Source organism: Ochotona princeps, chromosome 14 (genome assembly GCF_030435755.1).
Source record: "Ochotona princeps isolate mOchPri1 chromosome 14, mOchPri1.hap1, whole genome shotgun sequence".
In the NCBI taxonomy this organism is placed as follows: Eukaryota; Metazoa; Chordata; class Mammalia; order Lagomorpha; family Ochotonidae; genus Ochotona; species Ochotona princeps.
Window position 1 is genome coordinate 5,513,895 of NC_080845.1, and position 19,416 is coordinate 5,533,310.

At 50.4% G+C, this 19,416-nt stretch overlaps 1 protein-coding gene across 9 annotated transcripts in view; it reads right to left on the reverse strand.

Moving 5' to 3' along the window:
• The window catches only part of RALGPS1 (Ral GEF with PH domain and SH3 binding motif 1), a 225,108-nt gene that overhangs the window by 127,178 nt on the left and 78,514 nt on the right, over positions 1 to 19,416 (reverse strand). For all 9 annotated transcript variants that reach the window (XR_009246649.1, XM_058672755.1, XM_058672754.1 and 6 more), the window contains 2 exons: positions 14,415 to 14,498; positions 1,162 to 1,251 (listed from right to left, as the gene is read on the reverse strand). Coding sequence is in view for 8 of the 9 variants with exons in the window: in XM_058672755.1 (XP_058528738.1) it covers positions 1,162 to 1,251; positions 14,415 to 14,498 (174 nt within the window). In the remaining variant the exon portion in view is untranslated. The remainder of the gene's footprint in view (positions 1 to 1,161; positions 1,252 to 14,414; positions 14,499 to 19,416) is intronic.

A 19,416-nucleotide genomic window follows, 5' to 3' on the forward strand; every position in this document is an offset into this window, starting at 1 on the left:
AACTGATGGGCAGCAGCCAGCATCTCTTAAGCCAGCACCGGTACAGATCCTTTAAGGGTAGGGAACCTTCTTCCTGCCAAGGGTCACTTGGACATTGACAGTGTCACTTGTGGGCCATGAAAATTATCAACTGAAAACTCAGCCTGCTAGAGACGTATGGAATGTCAAGTTCCACCTGGGGTTGCCTCAACAGGGCCAGACCGAGTGATTTCACAGGACTTAGAGTGCCTGCTAGCCAGCCATCCCTCACCCCCAGGATGTAAACATGACCAATGCCCCTGACCTTCCTATAACTGGTGGCAGAGCTCTGCTCCCTGCTCCGCCTCTGGCCAGCTGCGGGGTGCCGAGCAAGGCCTTCATCTCTCTATACTTTGCTTTGTTCCTCTGCAAACAGGACAAGGATGGGGACCTGAGCCCTGAATGTGACAGTGGAGTGAGGTCTGCTATGCTGCCCTGCTCATGGGAGCTCTGACCAGGGCAGCTGCCCTAGGGTGGTGGGGAAGGAAGCCCACATACACACAGGGAAAGCGGCAAGCCAGGCAAGCCAGAGCTGTGGCCTGGGGCCTGGCATACCCCGGTGATGGGGGCAGGGGGCTGCGAAGAGCTGCCCGGGCATGGAAGTCGTCCAAAATCACAGGCTAGCACATTATTCAGGGCTGGGGAGAAGAGGGAAGGAGGGGTGAGAGGCAAGGGCAGGACCTATTAGCCCAAGGCACTAGAGGCTCTTGGGGACAGGGGGTGTGAGGGGAGGAGCAACAGGCCTCAAGCTCAGGATGGAGTTGGGGGACGGGAGGTGGGCTCTGCCAGCTCGTGACACAATCCTGTAAGATGTGCTGCCACCACAAGCGCTGGGGCAAAGAAGACTCCACCATGCCCAGCCTAGCTAAATCTAAAACAAGGGAAGGGACAAGTCCCCAGGGCAGTGTTGGGGCCTGGTGGAGAGATGGTGACTGCTGGAGAGAATGCTGGCAGCCAAAGTTACAGGGTGATGTGGGACCGGTGGGTAGCCGGGCAGGTCCTGCAGCTGGGTGGGAAAGTCAGGCCCAGAGCTAAGTGACTGCAACATCACAAAAGAAACACACATTCCACACATAGAAAAATAAATACGAAAAGGTAGTGGGTGCAGTGGGTGCGGCAGGGAGGGAGGACAAAGCGACTTACCTTGGCTATTTTCACAAAATGGCTCAGGATTTCGGCCCTTATTTTTAAAGTCTGTGCTGTTAGGATTTCTCGGACGACCCAAAAACTGACCTGTAGAGTCAAACACACACACACACACACACCGTTAGAATGCTGGGCCACCTCCTGGAAGCCTGGCCCACCTCTCACGGGGCTTCCAAGAGGGCAGGAAGCTGGGTCCCCACAGCATCTGACCCTGCACAGGGCCCTGTGCTCCCAGTCAGCCCCCTCCAACTCCCACCAAGCTGCTGGGAGGAGAAGGTGTTCACATGGCCACACAGGGCAGCGCGGGGCCCCATGGTAGCTCTGGAGGATCCCAGTTGCAGGGAAGACAATGAAAGGTGATAGGTGGAGAGACGGGTGAATGGCCAGACACAGCAATGTGCCTGCTGGCAGGACCCCCACCCCCATGAGGTCCGCAGCCCCAGCCAGGTCCACTGCAGGGTGGAGTCACTGCTGTGCACACAACCGTGGCAAATTTCATTCTCCAGGAGAGGCCTGTCCCATCACCAAAGTGACACAAAGCCCCACAGAGCAATACAGATCAAGGATCTTATTTCTCTGCTGGCAGCTGGCATTCAGACCTCAGCCTTGCTCCCCCCTGGAGCCAGAGAGGCATCCACCCACGCAGAAAGGGGCAGGGCCAGGACAGGCTGGGCAGCCAGGCTGCCAGACTTGGTTCCTGTACCCCTGCTGTGACTCCAGCTCTATGGTCATGCAGCGCTGAAGTCTATGAGGGCAATGACAGTACCTCAAGGAAAAGCGGGGAGTCCAGTGAAGGGCAGGGCCCAGAGCCTCGAGGATGGCTGGGGGACCTGGGGAAGGGCAGGGCCTGGGCAGTAGTGGAAGGAAACACAAGGGAAAAAGGCGGCAGGGATGTGCCAGGGCTAAGGAGCCAGGGCAATGCTGTCACTTCTCGGGGGAAGACACAAAGGAGCCCAGAGCCAGCAGCCTGCTTTTTGTAGTAACAGGGGGATGACAGAAAAGGGTTTTGTCAACACAGCTAGCTGTGGTTGCCTCCAGGACATGCTTGGGTTTCCACAGAATCATTTTTTCCAAGGAATTGCCTCCAATGAAGCTCAGGCCAAAACGTCTGACTAGTCGCGTAAGAAAGTCATCCTGGAAGGGCTAGTACCATGGCTCAACAGTCTAGTCCTCTACCCCACGGCACCAGCATCCCATATGGCATGAACAGTGTCTTGGCTGCTCCACTTCCCATCCAGCTCCCTGCTGACAGACTGGGAAAGCAGCAGAGAATGGCCCAAGTGCTTGGGACCCTGCACCACATGGGAGATCTGGAGGAAACTCCTGGCTCCTGGCTTTAAATTGGTTCAGCTCTGGCTACTGCAGCCTTTTGGGGAGAGAACCAGAGGTAGAAATCTCTCTATGTCTCTGTAAACCTGCCTTTCAAATAAAAATAAATGAATATTTAAAAAGCGAGAGAGAAAATTTTTCTGGAAACAAAGACAGGCTGCCTGTAAAGTAGAGTTCAAGGCAGGCGTGTTTTTAGGCCCATCATGCCTAGGTGGCAGATCCCTGCGTGGGTCTGGAACTCAGCAGAGCTGACGCTGGGTCAGTGATACACAGCGTACGGGGAGACATTTAGAAGCCACAGTGCAGTTCAAGGGAGTCCTGCAAAGCTGCCATGGCCCTAGAGTGTCCATACCTTGCCTAGTGTGGAAGGTGACAAAGAGACAGAGTTCCCCAGAAGTCCCAGCGCCAAAGGCAGTGCTGATACTGTGGCCACAGAGAGTTGCAAGCACGAGATCTGGACTATGGGGTGGAGATGACACAGGAAGGCTCTGAGAGAAAGGTAAGCCTGGGAAATTGGATGGACCTCCCACGGGGAAGGCACGAGTAAGGTGGGCCCAGCAGCTGCGTGAGCTAATGCAGGATGTAGTTCCCAAGGTAGGGATAACAGTGAAGACCGACACCGCAGAGCGAGGGGGACCGGGCTGTTGGAAGGGGTGGGGCGGGGCGAGGATGCCTTCCTGTATGGGCAGTCTAGAAGGCGATGGACCAGAGGAATGAGTGAGACCCTAAGGCAGCGTGGATGCCTGTTACAACGCTGACGTGACAGCCCCTGACAAATGTCAAGGTTTTGGGCCAGGGCCATGCTGAAGGGGTGGATTGGATGGATGTTTTTAATCAGATTTTAGTTCTCGTGAGATTTCACATGAGTTCCATGCAGAAAATGATGGAAACATAGGCAAATAGAGAAGACCCAAACCCTGTGGCCCACACAGGCCGCCAGGCCACACACTGCAGGGGAGAAGGAGCGGGAAGACCTGCATGGCGATTTCCTCAGCCAGTGGTAACATCAGTCATTTATGTATTTTTACAAGTGCATGTGTATTTTACAATGTGGCTTCTGGGGATGTGTTGGTCTCTAACTTAGGTAAACCCCAGCTGTCAGGTGGCTGGCCTCTGGCCACTTCACCATGACACACAATGCCATGATGAGCATCCACTTTCCACTTGGGCCCAAGAACAGATTTCTGTTAAGGTGGAGCGAATAAAAGAGGACCAAAGTGCATACCAACCACGTGGGCCCCTCCACAGGCCTGTCAGCTCAGCCCGCAACCAGGGTAAGCAGGCACATGTTCACACACACACACACACACACACACACACACACAGTCATCAGTCTTCTACTAACACAATGGACAAAACGGTATCTCACTGCTTCTCTACAATGTTTTCCTCATGACTATGAGTCAGTAGACTCAGTGTTTTGCTAAGTTAACATTTTTGGCTGCCTTGTGACTTGCCTGCTCAGGGCCTCCATTCATCCACCTGTTGGGGTATCATTTCTCTTAGGATTGCTGCCTGACAAAAGCTCTCTCTAGGGTCAGGCAGTGTGGCACAATGGGCTAATAAGCCCTTGCCTGGGACATCACACACCCTGTGTGAGCGCCAGTTCCAGTCCCAGCCGCTCCATTTCTGATTCAGATTCCTGCTAACTGCCCCTGGGACGGCAGCAGGTGCCGGGTCAACTCATGGGGCCCCTGCACCCAAGAGGGGGACCAGGATGGAGCTCCTGGCTCTTGCTTCTGGCCTGGCCTAATTCTGGCTAATTGTGGGCATTTGAGGAACAAACCAGAGGATGGAAGATCTTTCTCTTTCCCTCTCTGCACTCTTCCTTTCAAATAAATACATAATTTTAAAGCTCTTTGTATATTAAATAAGCTGCATTTCGTGACTCACACATTATACTTACAGTGTGGAGAAAACTATCATTTTTATACACTGTTTTGGAGGGGGGCAGAAATTAACAGAAACATTTAGAACTCAAGTGAATCTCTGAGGATGTATCAGAGAGGTTTTCTTGAAAACAGAAACCCTATGAAAATACAGAAACTTAGGAGGACATTCCCAGAAGTCTGTGGGAATATGGGATTAAAAGTTTCAGTCTATGGGCCTGGCGCAATAGCGTAGTGGTTAAAGTCCTTGCCTTGCACATGCCCATATGGGCCGGTTCTAATCCCGGCAGCCCCACTTCCCATCCAGCTCCCTGCTAGTGGCCTGGGAAAGCTGTCAAGGATGGCCCAAAGCCTTGGGACCCTGCATTTGCATGGGAGACCTGGAGGAGGCTCTTAGCTCCTGGTTTTGGATTGGCTCAGCTCCAGCAATTGCGGCCGGTTGGGGAGTGAATCATCAGACAGAAGATCTTCCTCTCTGTCTCTCCTCCTCTCTGTATATCTGACTTTCCAACAAAAATTAATATTTTTTTTAAAAAGTTTCAGTCTATTTTGGTACAAAACAGTTTTTTTACATGATAGATGGAAAAGGTGAATTATTAAAGAACAATGCATGTATTTTAATGTTCTATAGCAAGATAAGCTAATAATTTAAACTCCACTGTTTTTCATGAACTTTATCAGGTAACCTTATATTTGTCCAAAGACTCACTGACAACACTGCATGAAAGACCAGGCAAAAAAGTCCATCCGCCTGTAAGTGGCTACACAAACCCACTTTGGGAAGGGACACGCAGGCTCAGCCACACTGACTGGCGGGAGGGAGGCCTGCCTCCAAGGCCAGGGTACACATCTCACTGGGATTCCTCAGCTTGGGAAGATCTTTAGTCCTCCTGCATTTATTTACCCAATCATTATTTACATCGGCAGGACTCGGAGATATTTATTTTGTTCTCGGGGTCACAACCCAATACTCTGGAGTTTCTTTTGTTGCTCCGATTGGCCTGGCATTGGCCACAGCGAGTTCTCGCTTGGCTCTTTGTCCCTTGCTGGCCCTAAGGTCAGTCATTTCTCCAACAAAACTTGGGTGCTTTTATTCAGAAATCCAGATTAGCACCAGGACAGGTCCTAGGTGTGTTTGCTGCTGTGGGGTGTCTGTTTCCTGGTCCTGTTAACTGGTAGAGCCAGGTCGTTGCATGTGTGTGTGTGTGTGTACACCAGACCAGCAACACACACATCTCTATAAACACCCATACAGATTAAACTAAGTGTGAGTTCACACTAATGTATCCAACTCCAACCCATTGGTGTGCGAGTCATTCCTGCCTTATGTCCCTGCTTGTCTCTAAGTTCCCACTGCAACAGTAAGAACTGTGGCTCAGTGCCAGCATGATGGCTCAATTGGCTAATCCTATACCTTAAGCACCACCATCTCGTATGGACACCAGTTTGTGTCTGTGGCTGCTCCACTTCTCATCCACTTCCCTGCTTGTGGCCTGGGAAACCAGTAAAGGATGGCCCAAAGCCTTGGGAATCTGCACTCACATGGGAGCCCCAGAAGAAGTTAATGGCTTCAAATCGGCTCAGCTCTGGCCATGGCAGCCATTTGGGCAGAGGAAGGAAGATCTCACTGTATCTCCTTCTCTCTATAAATCTGCCTTTCCAACTAAAATAAATAAATCTTTTGAGGGGAAAAAAGGAACTGTGGCTCCCATCATCTACTGTCCATTTCCTGAGCTGTTTGATTCCAGCAGACTGGACAGGGGCAGTGGTTTCAGGATGGTTGCCCATTTTGCTGGATGAAGTCTTCCAGAGTGCGGTGCACTGCAATGCTTACACGCAGTTCCTCTGTGTCACTTCTTGCAGAAGCTATTCTATGGCCAAGTGACCCCTGTTGGTAACCTCCTCCCTTCCCTTCCTGGGGTGGGAGTAGGGGTTATCTTGTTATCCATGGATGACACAGGATCCTTTGTCACGTTCTGTGGTCTACTCTAGGACCCTTCAACCTCCAGGTTCAATGTGTGAAGTCTGTATATATTAAGGCTTCCACCTCTGTGTTGTGAAGTTCCTTGGGTTTCCCCAGACGCCTGGGCCATGCATCCACTACCACAACACACAAGGCAGTTGCTCTGTTATCTCGCCCACCCAACCCTTCCTTCCCAAACTCTGACAACCACTGCTCTGCTAATCACCTCTGTAGTTTTACCTTTTCCAGAATGTCAAAGGAGAAGGACGGGGAGGAAGAGGAGGAAGAAGAGTACAGGACTCCTCCGTAACAAACCTTTCAGACTGGATTTTTCCACCCCTAAGATCAGTCCACATTGTTACATGACCTGAGAATGATATATCCCCCTGGACTCACACAGACGCTTAAATGTCAAACTCAACTTAACGGTGGCAAGAGGAAACCTCGCCTTACCATGATGTTTAGAGGTGGGGTCTTAGGGAATTGATTAATTGCACCTGACCCATCCTGAATACCTACCAGTGGGTCATGACAGTTTGGGATGTTTCATATCCTTGCAAGTAAGTGGTACTGCCAGGGTTTTCCTATTTTGTTTTGTTGTTCTAATAGGTATGCATAGCTTGGTATCTCCCCAATGGTGAATGATGTTGTTGGCATTATACCAGATCCAACATCATTCAGATCCTTTGCTATGTTTTCTCTTAAAAGGTTTATAGCTTTGGGGCTGACACATTGGTTCAACAGGTTAATCGTCTGCCTGCCAGGGGCTGGATCCAATACGGGTGCTAGTTCATGTCCTGGCTGCTCCACCTCCAATCTAGCTTCCTGCTGATGGACCGGGAAGTAGCAGAGATGGTTCAAGGCCTTGGGAACCTGCACCCATGTGGTGAACCCAGAAGAAGCTACTGACTCCTGGCTTCAGAGCAGCTCAGTTCCAGCCATTGTGGCCACTTGGGGAGTGAACCAGCAGATGGAAGATCTTTCTCTCTGTCTTACCTTCTCTCTATAAATCTGACTTTCCAATAAAAATTAATATGACTCTTTTTTTAAAAAAAGTGCATAGCTTTTTTTCCATTTATGTCTGTGATTCATTCTGGTTAGTTTTTATGAGAGGCCTAAAGTTTGCTTCTTCACACACACACATACACAAACACACACACACACACACAAAATGACGTCTTCATCGTTTAAGGGCCATTCGCTGAAGGTGGCATTCTTTGTCAATGGAGGGGTCCTGCACTGTTATGAAGGATCAGCCAACTATAATGTGTGGGTTCACTGTGTCCCACAGGCCGAGGTAGCCTCTCTTGGGCCACTTTCAGGCTCTTCAATTCACGACAGCTTTACAGTGAGTCCTGAGATCGGGTGGAGTAAGTCTTCCAACTTTCTTTCCCCGCATTGTCTGTTGTGCTGGGTTAACCTTCCCACACCCTCTTCAGAATGGGTTCTTTGATACTTACAGTTTTCTAGAAGGTTGGCTGAAACTGCATCAACTTTACAGATCAAGTCGGAAAGAACTGATGACGACACGGTGTCTTCCAATCCAGGAAGTCGGAATATTCCCTCTGGTGATTTACATTTACATGGATTCTCTCTGTCAGTATTTCTGTACATCAACACACTTCTTTAGATGCATTGGGAGATCCATCTTATTTGTTGGTACTATTGTAAATGGTATAATTGTTAAATATCAAATGCCCACTCTTGGTTGCTGGTATATATGAAAGCAGCCGGCTTCTATGTGTTGACAATTGGTTTTCTTGATGGATTTCCTCTAAATCTCGTCATCTGTGAATAAAGATGACTGCACATCTTCCTTTCCAATCTGTGTCTCTTGTTTCTCTTGCAATAGCAGGGACTTGCGGGACAATGCTGAACAGAGTACAGCCTTGGGCAGAAGGCATCCAGTGCCCCAGTGGGCAGGAAGCTGGCAAGGCAGCTGTGTGGACGTCCTGTAGCAGCTTGACCAAGTCCTCCTCTGGTCCTAATTTGCTGGAGTGCTTTTCATCATGAATTAGTGCGGGACGCACTTTTTTTTTTTTTTTTTTCTGATTGGAGTTTGTGAACCTCTTGATTTCTTTTATTAAATTCTTTTTTATTTATTTATTTATTATTTTTAATTCATTAATTACATTGTATTATGTGACACAGTTTCATAGGTACTTGGGTTCTCCCCACCCCTCCCCAAACCCTCCCACCATGGTGGATTCCTCCACCTTGTTGCACAACCACAGCTCAAGTTCAGTTGAGATTCCCCCATTGCAAGCGTATACCAAACACAGAGTCCAGCATCTTATTGTCCAGTCAAGTTCAATGGCTTCTTAGGTATACCCTTTCTGGTCTGAAGACAGAGCCAGCAGAGTATCATCCCAGTCAACTGAAAGCTCCAACATACCATCAGCAAAAATTTACATCATTATGGAATTAATTGACATAGTAATGAGTAACCAATATGTTAAAAGTAAATGCGAGTTCCTAGCCACCTTCTGTGACCACCTCACCTATACTTCAATTTTAGTTTATACACAACATATAACATTCATAACGTAACGTGTTATACATAACATCATATCATCTTAAATTAAGGCAAACATGTGGTATTTAACCTTTGGGGATTGGCTCATTTCCCTTAGCATTATGGTTTCTAGTTTGGCCCATTTGGCCACAAAGAACTGCATTTTGTTTTTTTTAATAGCTGAGTAGTATTCCATGGAGTAGATGAACCATAGCTTTCTTATCCAATCCTCTGCTGATGGGCATTTTGGTTGCTTCCATGTTTTTGCAATTACTGATTGTGCTGCTATGAACATAGGAGTGCATGTTGGTTTCTCATAAAACAATTGTTCTGGATATATTCCTAGGAGTGCTATTGCTGGATCATACGGTATGTTGATTTTGAGTTGTTTGAATATTCTCCATACTGATTTCCATAGAGGCTGTACCAGCCTGCAGCCCCACCAGCAGTGGAGTAGGGTTCCCTTTTCCCCGCAACCTCGCCAACAAGTGTTGTTGGTGCTTTTATTCATGTGGACCAGTCTTACTGGCGTTAGGTGGTACCTCATTGATGTTTTAATTTGGCTTTCCCTTATTGCCAGGGAACTTGAGCATTTTTTCATATGTTTATTTGCCATTGGGTTTGTTCCTTTGTGAAGTGTTTGCCCATTTCCCATGCCCATTTCTTGAGTGGCTTGTTTGTTTTGACATTTTGGTTGTTTTGTAGCTCTTTGTATATTCTGGAGATTAGCCCTCTATCACCTATGTCGTGTGCGAAGATCTTCTCCCATTCTGTGGGTTGCCTTTTTACTTTGTTGATTGTTTCTCTAGCTGTACAGAAGCTTCTTAGTTTGATGAGGTCCCAATTGTTTATTTTGGTCTCGATTTCTACTGCTTTTGGAGTCTTTTTTAGGAAGTGAGGGCCTACCCCTAAGTGTTGCAGTGTTTCCAACATTTTCTTCCAAAAGTTTGAAGGTTTCTGGATGTAGGTTTAGATCTGTTATCCATTTAGATCTGATCTTAGTGTGTGGTGAGAGATGTGGATCTATCTTTTTGTTTCTGCAGGCTATTAACCAGTTGTCCCAACAGCATTTATTGAACAGACCTTCCCATTTGCCTGGATTGTCGTTTGTCTTTTTGTCAAAGATTATTTGACTGTACCTGTTTGTGTTCCCTTCTGGTGTTTCTATTCTGCTCCATTGATCTTCCTCTCTATCTTTGTGCCAGTACCAGGCTGTTTTGATAACCACGGCCCTATAGTATGTCCAGAGGTCCGGAACTGTGATTCCCCCTGCTAACTTCCTGTTCTTCAGGATGGTTCTAGCTATCCGTGGCTTTTTGTGTTTCCAGATGAACCTTTGGATCATTGTTTCCACTTCCATGAAGAATGTTTTGGGCAATTTGATTGGGATTGCGTTGAATGTATATATTGCTTTTGGCAGTATAGACATTTTAATGATATTGATTTTACCTATCCAGGAGCATGGGATGTTACTCCATCTTTTGAGGTCTTGTTCAATTTCTTTTTTAAGTAGTTTGTAGTTTTCTTCAAATAAGTCTCCTACATTTTTGGTTAGATTTATTCCCAGATATTTCATACTTTTCTCTGTTATTTTGAATGGTATCTTGCGACAGAACTGACCCCAATCCTCTACAAACTCTTCAAAACAATAGAAAAAGAAGCAACCCTTCCAAACTCACTCTATGAAGCCAACATTGCCTTAATCCCAAAACCAGACAGAGAACTAACAGAGAAGGAAAACTACAGACCTATCTCTTTGATAAACATTGATGCTAAGATTCTCAACAAAATACTAGCCAACAGAATTCAAAAACACATCAGACAGATCATTCATCCAGATCAAGTAGGATTCATCCCTGGAATGCAGGGATGGTTCAACATTCGGAAATCCATAAATGTGATACAACACATCCAAAAACTGAAAAACAAAAATCACATGATAGTATCAATAGATGCAGAAAAAGCTTTCGACAAAATCCAACACCACTTCCTACTAAAAACCCTAACCAAGGTAGGCATAGATGGAAAAATCCACAACATAATTAAAGCCATATATGAAAAACCCAACGCCAGCATCATACTGAATGGAGAAAAGCTGGAACCCTTCCCACTGAGATCTGGAACAATACAAAGGATGTCCACTTTCTCCACTACTATTCAACATAGTCCTAGAGGTACTCGCTGAGGCCATAATACAAGAAAAAGAAATCAGAGGAATCCAAATGGGAAACGAAGAAGTCAAGCTCTCACTATACGCAGATGATATGATTCTTTATGTAGAAGAGCCAAGAGACTCAATACAGAGACTGCTAGAACTTGTACGAGAGTTTGGTAGAGTGGCAGGGTACAAAATTAATGAACAAAAATCAACAGCCACAGTGTATGCGAACAGCCCCAAGATGGAAAAAGATTTAACCAGTGGGACGCACTTTTACAGGTAATTAGGGTGACACAATGTGTGTGCTTCAAAATGCTAACATAGTGGATGGTGATCCTTGACTTTCACCTGTCCCGTGGTGTATGTCCGGGTGTGCACACCTCATGGGACAGGTGCTACAAACATCTCATAAGCCTGTTCTATTCACAGCTTTCCTATAAACCAACTCAGAAGGGACTTTCCCTGGGTGCTGCTACCTGCTCCCCAACTCCAGGGCCCTCCGTCACATCTCTGCCAGGGCTCTAAGTTTCTTTGCCTGGGGCAGCTGGCAAAGCCTCCAGCTTGGTCCCCAACCTAGACATCTTACCTCCTTGGGACTCCTTGACCTCCTGCCTCACCGAGGTGGGACCCTGAGCCTCCCTGCACTGTACCTACACATGAGCCTGCACCTGTGCCTTCTGTCCACTTGTACCTCAGCCTCTCCCACCTGTTCCTGCACTTCAGTTCTTCAGTATCCACCCTGCCCCAACACTGCCCATCTGTAACTTTTCCTGACCCTACTGGATCCTTCTACTCAAAATCTGAATGTCCTCCAGGCTCTGTGCTCTTTTATGAAGAAGGAACATTCAACCACATCCTGGGGACTCTACATCTCCCGTATCCTCAGCTTCTTCCCCAGGACCCCCGACACCTTCTCTCTCCCCTGCCTTCTAGCCCCTCCAGCTGCAGCTCTGTGGAAATGGTCCCCTCCTGCTGGTTCAGAGGACTCATCCTCTTTGGCCCTCTGCAGCTTCCCCCTCCTTCCCAACATTTTCCCACATTCCTCCCACCTTCCACCTCACGGCCTCCCTCTGCCTCCTCTCCTCTGCCAACTCTCAGATGCCAGCAACTCTTAGCTTCCCACTGGTGCCTTGGTTTCGTCCAATTCCCTCTGTTTTCTCCCAAATTCTCACATCTTTGGGACACCACATGCCTCCACTAAGGCACGAGCCTTCCTCTCAGCTCAGGGCTCCTACTCCTCAGCACCCAGAGGTGCTCACTGCTTGCAAACTAGTGAGATCGATTAATCACGTATCAAGCTCCAGGTTGAACCTTTCACATCCATGATTATCATTGTATATCCAAAGACCAGTGGGTATGATTCTTCCCGCTTTATACATGAGGAAGATGAGGCTGAGAGAGGCCCCAGGCCAGCCCCGGATCCACAGTGCTGAAGTCATAGGGCCAGGACTCAAAGCTAGCTCTGCCTCATGGAGACTGCGGCAACCACACTGACCACAGGGAGCAGTGGGCTCCCTGAAATTAAATGTGAACTTAGGATATTCCCACCTATCTCTGGGTGATGTCCATATGTGATGCTGCCAAGATTCTCAAGAGAGCCCACTCTACACTGAGGTCTGAGGACTTCTGTACTGCGCTGTGACCTCCGTGCGGTTGAGACACAGGCTTGGCACACCCAGAGGCACCGAGGTAAGGGACTCCCTCCCGTTTCTTGGGACACTCCTTTCTCCAGGCAGCAGCCCCAGGGGCCCACCAGGCTGGCTCTGAGTGACTGATGGGCAGTAAGCAGAAAGACCACAGCCCAGAGCACTCTGTTGGGTTATCGCACAGTTCATCTCGCGCCTTGTTCTGAGTGGAACACAATGCAGTTGTTCAGAGAACAAGCTGACCTAGCATCTGCGTGCATACCTGACAACATGAGAGCCTCTGGTGGCCCGCCTCCTCCGGGAGCCCCGTGGCAGCTCAGAGGTGGGACCGAGCTGGCTCCCGGTCAAATCGTTTTGTTAAGGAATCAACCAGTCCCCTGATAATTGATGCACATCTGCTTTTTTTTTTTTAAAGACTATGCTTGCTTGAAAAAAAAAATATTTCAAAAAGCGGGGGTGGGGGAAAGCAACCAGAAGCCTTGGGACTTCTCTTTCCAAACAAATGCTGTACAGTTCTTAGCCTGGATGCATGGAGACCTTCTCCGTCTACTTGGTCTTTCCTGCACAACTAGCACGCGAACCCCAGCCTCGGTCTCCAGCCACAAGCAGGCGCCTCCTGAGGCGGCCCCCACGCTGGGGGCAGAGGCCAGAAGGGGCCTGCGGGGAGTTGAGCAACAGTGATGCAAAGGACCAGGCATTTCCGAGAGGGCAGGCCCAGCTGCAGAGGCGGCCCAGTGGGAACTGCAGGCCCAGGAGCCTGGGGGCCAGTCACGGACATTACACAACCTCCGGGCCACGGTCATTCCTCGGGTGAAACCAGAGAAATGATGAGTGGAACAGAGAAACAAAGAGGAGAAGAGAAACCTTCAGTGCCACGGGGCATCTGGGTGATGGCCAGGAAGCTGTGCAGGTGGCCTCCCACGGAAGACACCAGAAGTCCCTCCCTCAATTGAATCCAAGACCCTGACCTTCCCACCTGTCAGAGCACCCCAGGGTTGGTAGCTGCGCCAGCACAATTCAAAGAAGCTGCTTGGAGAAGCCTCCCTCATTCACTCACTAGCATGTGGACAGCTGAGGGCCCCGCCCCTTCCAGGCCTGACACCTCTGATGCGGGGTGAGGCAGAGGGTGGGGGACACAGTGAGTTGTGAACAACACAGGCACTTCTGGAGCTTCTGGATGCACCAAGGGAAAGTAGGGCCCCTCAGCGACATGCACCACAGACACAGGAAGGAAGAGGGTGGCAGAGCTGTGGCTGATAGGGAGGCCTCTTACAGGAAGGGGGTTCAGGGGAGACTCCCCACCAAGGAAGTGATGTTCTAGCTGAGATCTGACTGAGAGCTGAGCAGACAGGTAGAACTCTGGGCTGAGAAGGACCACGTGTGGGGGCCCAACCGGTAGAGATTTGGAGCAGCAGGCAGGGGAGCAAAAGGCAAGATGGCAGAGCTGAAGAGGGAGAAGGAGAACAGGCCACAAGCTGGAACATGTGGGTGGGCACAGAGCCCACAGGTAGGGCCTCATGGAGCACCCACATCTGGAAGACGAAGTTCCTCTAGTGCCATGAGCACAGGGAAAACCTGCCCAGATCCCAGCAGCATGGGCTAGCACAGAGTGGACGAGGGTAGGGGCGTACCGAAGCTGAGATGGGGACCTGCCCAGGTGCCTGGGCCTGGACCCTGGCAGGGCTCCTCCAAGGTCAGGGGACCCCCAGGGTGGCTCTAACCACAGCCACCAGCAAGGGGTATGGCTTACCTGGTTAAACCTCCGAGTGAAGGCCACAACGTTGGGGGCGAGACTGTGTTTCTCCTTCTTACTCCATCCGCAGCTGGCCAGTTCCTGAGGAGCACAGAGAGTCCATTTCAGCAGGGATTCCACTCTGGTGGCGAAATATTCCACAGGAGTGTCAAAGCAGAAAGTGGGCGTGGAATGAGGCCTGGGGCTAAACCTTTAGTACCAGATAGGAGGAAAGTGGGGTCACACCAGGACCAAGGGTGAGGAGGAGACAGGAATACACTTGCCCTTGGTGCCAGCCACAAGTCCCAGGGTGTCTATGACGAAGTTTTCTCAAGCTATTCTGTCAGCATCTCTGGGTCTAGGAGTCCGTTCTTTCTCACAACACATATTGTTTGAGAGGCACATGAATGGTTGAAGCAGCTCAATTCACCTCCTCCTCCTTGCCCCTCCCCCATGTGACTCCACAGCTTGGGAACTTCATATTTCATTGGCCACACATTGGGATCCCTCCCATCCCGCCCCCATTCCTGCACCCATAGGGGCCTGGGTCAGCAATTCTCCTCTCAAGTGATGCAAAGTGGAGGAGACAGAGGAGCAACCCCAGTGGGATTACAGGGGGCATGTGAAGGCATCATGGCAGAGCCGTGCCCAGCTGCCCAGCCCATCAGCCAGAGACAAGAGTGGAGGCGTGATGACAGGTCCAAGAGTCCTCTGCCCTGACACTTCTATAAGATCCTAGATTTCCAGTGAGAGTCAACTGCCCAACAGCTGACACAGACCAGGGAGCCAGCAGGAAGGAGGAATGAGGGTTTTGGGTGCAGAGGATGCAGTGGATAGAGAGATAAGTGGCAGTAGAGTAGGGATATCCCAAGACAAAATTTGTTGGCTGGGCAGTTAGGTCTGAAGTGCTGTGCCAGGCCAATGTAGCCCAGGACCCAGATGGAGGATTCTGGGACTCTGGCCGCAAAGTCGAGCCACCTGGATGTACGGAGAGTGCATGGGAACCGTGTCGGAACTCATAAGCCCAGCTACTCCACCCGGCTGCTGACACGCACCTACTGTCATTGCCAGCCTCATGGCTGACCCTCACAGGCTCACCATCCACAACTTCGGTGCCATATGGAAGTAATGACTGCTACATACCAATGCAACCCTTTACTGAGATTCCCTGCACAGCAGAGGGCAAGGCGCTCTGTGCATGATAGCCTGTCAGTCTGAGCACACCTGTTCTCAGTGAATACTATGGCTTCCACTTCCAAGCCTGACCTAGAAAACCATAGTTGTAACGAAACAGAAAGCCTTGTTCATGAAGCAGACATTCAAGGATGGAGGCACAGCTGGATGATTCCTGGGCTGTTCAATCAATAGTAGGGCTATCCAGGGGTGTGTTGGGTGTCACCGCCACACCGCAATGGCTCAGGAAGGCAAGGCAGGGAGGGTGGACCTTGTAGATCGGCAGCCTCGCTCAGACCCTGGCTCTGCACACCTGGGCTGTGTGATGTCCACCTTCTCAGAACTCCCACTTCACAACTCAAAGTGGGCCTGACACTGGGAAGCCGCGGGTCTGTGGCAGGTGCATGCAGCAGGGTATCCAGCAAAGGCAAGTACCACCCCGCCCCTCCTCTTCCCGCAGTCTGGGTGCCATCTTGAATTGATTACAAAATCAATGACAGCTCATCTTCTGCTTTGATGCCAGGAGGACAGGAACAAAATTAGGTGTGTGCTTTGAATACCAGCCCCCAAGTTGGACTCGATTTGATTGCTTCCAAGGCTCAGACTCAAAAACTCTAGGTATAGGGCCTGGCGCAATTGGCACAGTGGCTAAGGTCCTCACCTTGCATGTGCTAGGATTCCATGTGGGTGCTGGTTCAGGTCCCACTTGTTCCTCTTCCCATCCAGCTCCTTGATTATGGCCTGGGAGGACAGTAGAGGATGGCCCAAGGATTTGGGACCCTGTACCCACAAGGGAGACCTGGAGGAGGCTCCCAGCTCCTAGCTTTGGATCAGCTCAGCTCCGACCATTGCAGCCACTTGGGAAACAAGCCAGTGAATACAAGATATTTGTTTCTCCTTCTCTCTATAAATCTGACTTTCCAATAAAAAAAAAAATCTTTTTTTAAGAAGGTTTTATTTTAAAGATTTTTTTTTTATATTATTACAAAGTCAGATATACTGAGAGGAGGAGAGACAGAGAGGAAGATCTTCCGTCTGATGATTCACTCCCCAAGTGACTGCAATGGCCAGTGCTGCGCTGATCCGAAGCCAGGAACCTGGAATCTCTTCCAGTTCTCCCATGTGGGTGCAGGCTCCCAAAGCTTTGGGTCGTCCTCAACTGCTTTCCCAGGCCACAAGCAGGGAGCTGGATGGGAAGCGGAGCTGCTGGGATGAGAACCGGAACCCATATGGGACCGCGGGGCGTTCAAGGCGAGGACTTTGGCCACTAGGCCATGCTGCCGGGCTCAAAAAATAAATAAATCTTTTAAAAAAAAATTCTAGGTATAGTTCTCAGATTTTGACAACTTCCCCCAATGGAGCTTTTGCGATGGAAAACACATCACCTTTAAAATTAAGACCTCTGAAAAAAAAAAAATTAAGACCTCTGTGGAGTGAAATACGATGGCTTGAGAAGTGCCTTGATCAAGCCGCAGGAGTCAAAGCCTGGGAGTCGAAGGGCCTGGCACAGACTCCTAGGCCCCGTCACCGTTGGCTGACAAGTCCCAGGCGATCTCCCTCTCTGGGTTCCATCAGCAAGAACAGGAGGCCACAGGGCTGCAGCGGCAGGTGGGGCGCCGGGCCTGGCGGGCAGATGGCAGGTGCTTGGCTGCACTGGGCGTAATGAGTGAAGTTGCAAACTTCTCTGGGTGGGGAGGGGAAGAAGGTGCAGCTGCCCCAACTCTGTTCTGGAAGGCTTTGCCCACGATGCCAGGCGAAACTAGACCATTCTGTGTGAACCAAACCCCAGGCCCAGCCTCCTGGCGCTGTTCTTCTTCTGTGTCTGGCCTTACGGGGATTACAAGAGATTCCATCTATGTGGAGCATGATTGGAAAATGTGAAGTAATAGAACAGAACTCTTCCAGTCGCTGATGCCTGCTAAAGGGCCATGCCGTGGAATCAATCTGACTATAATTAACTTAAAATGGACCACAGAAGGGAGATGCGGCTTTGGGCTGAGGCTGGTGTGGCCTTGTGGTTTTGCCCCTACTGTGGGAGCCTGTGAGCTTCCCCCAAAGGTGGGAATGAGAGACAAGCTGCATCTCTCCCTGCTCAGGGCCCCAGCTCACCCAGGCTGGCTGGCTGAGGCCCTGAGCGCTGGGCTGAGCTGTTGGTCACACAGGGAGCCTGGTGCCTGCGTACTCCCTTGTTGGCCCCACCACCTCCCCCAGTCACGTGGATGTTGTTGGATCCCACTGGGGAAAACAGAAGCTGTGAAAAGAAAACCACTTGCCACCAAATGCTAATTTCTCTGCCTTCTGTCCCTCTCTCTGGCTTTAGCGGGAAGGAGGCCCTCCTGTGTCCAGGACCAATTCAACCCGGGGACCCCCTTCCCACGTCTCCTCGGCCTCTTTCCTGGTGCCGTTTTGACCCCACATCTCCAGTGACTGCTCGAGTCTCTCCCGGTGACGACGACAGTAACACTGACGTCCGTTCCCAACACACACATGCCTGTCTCCCCACCTGTACACACTGTACTTGTCCATGAGGGGAGCCCCTGAACTCATCTCCCTCTCCTGCCTGCAGCCACTCTTTCCTCCACCCACAACTGCCCTACTAGGGAGCCAACACCCACAGGTGCCTGAGCCCTGCACGCTGCGTTCTCCTGGCTGTCTCCCCACTTCCTGGGCCCTCTTTCTGGGTTTTCCCATTAAGCTGTTCTTGGCTTTTCTAACACGTTCCTCTAAGCTCCACCTGCATTTGCCCCAGGGGTCATCTTCTACATTTATATTTCTCCCTGGTTGAGGTCACGCACCCACCTCCAGTCTGTGCTTCTGTCCTAACAGACTAAGTGTCCAGCCACCACCCCACCACACGGTCCTGGACGCCCCACACAGGCCCCCTGCCATTGGCAGGCCCGGAACCCACAGAGTCTGAGCGGATGACTTAGCTATAAAAACAATCTGCAATTCGCTTGGACATCTACTCTGACAGGCAGAGAGAAATGTTTATTGTGAAGACTGTCTATGGAAAAGTTCCCTGACTGGCCCCAGGCCAGGTCTGTCCTACTCTCTCCCCCACAACCTGTGGACATTCCTGGCTGACAGCAGAAGTCAACATTGCTTTCGGCTTCCTAGGAGCTTCTCAGGGCCAGAAGGCCGTCAGCTCTGAGAAGGGCCTGACCCTGACCGTGCCCCTGGAAGAAGATGCCCGCCCTGAAGACACCCATGGTGGCCAGATCATGTAGCCTTTCCATTTGTGTGGTTCATTCTGATTGCTGCTTCCTCTCATGGTCCACTTGGAAAACAGCACTGCACACCGGAGCTGCTCCGTCAGGCCTTGGTGTCTGCCACCACCAGCCAGCAGCAGCCCCTCATCCCCAGCATGCTCCCAACAGCCTCCTCCTGGCCCTCCCTCCCTGTCCCCTGCCACTCCAGGTCCACCCTCTGATGGGGAAGGGACAGCCAGGTTGCCGCATGAGTCCTCATCAGAAGAAAGTGTGGCCAAAGCGGCCCAGCATGGGCAGAGTGGAGCGGGACAGGATGGGCGATGGGGACAGTGCCAGCTGGAGGCATCTGGGGACTTAGGCTGATGACAGGGTGAACAACAGACAGATCAGAGAGGGACCGGCAGGTCCTTCAAAGACTTCCAGTCCTTGTCCCCGACAAGGAGCCAGTGTCACAAGGGTACCCATTGTCCACACCCTCCTGTTGTGGAGGTGTGAGGGCATGGGGGTGACAAAGCCCCTAGAGGAGCTTCCTCTCTTGGGTCTAACACAGGAGCTGCTCTGGTCTCAGATGTGAGCCGAGGACACAGGGGTTTCACAGGGCAAGGCAGTGGAGGCATCAGACCCTGCAGGGTCTGGTC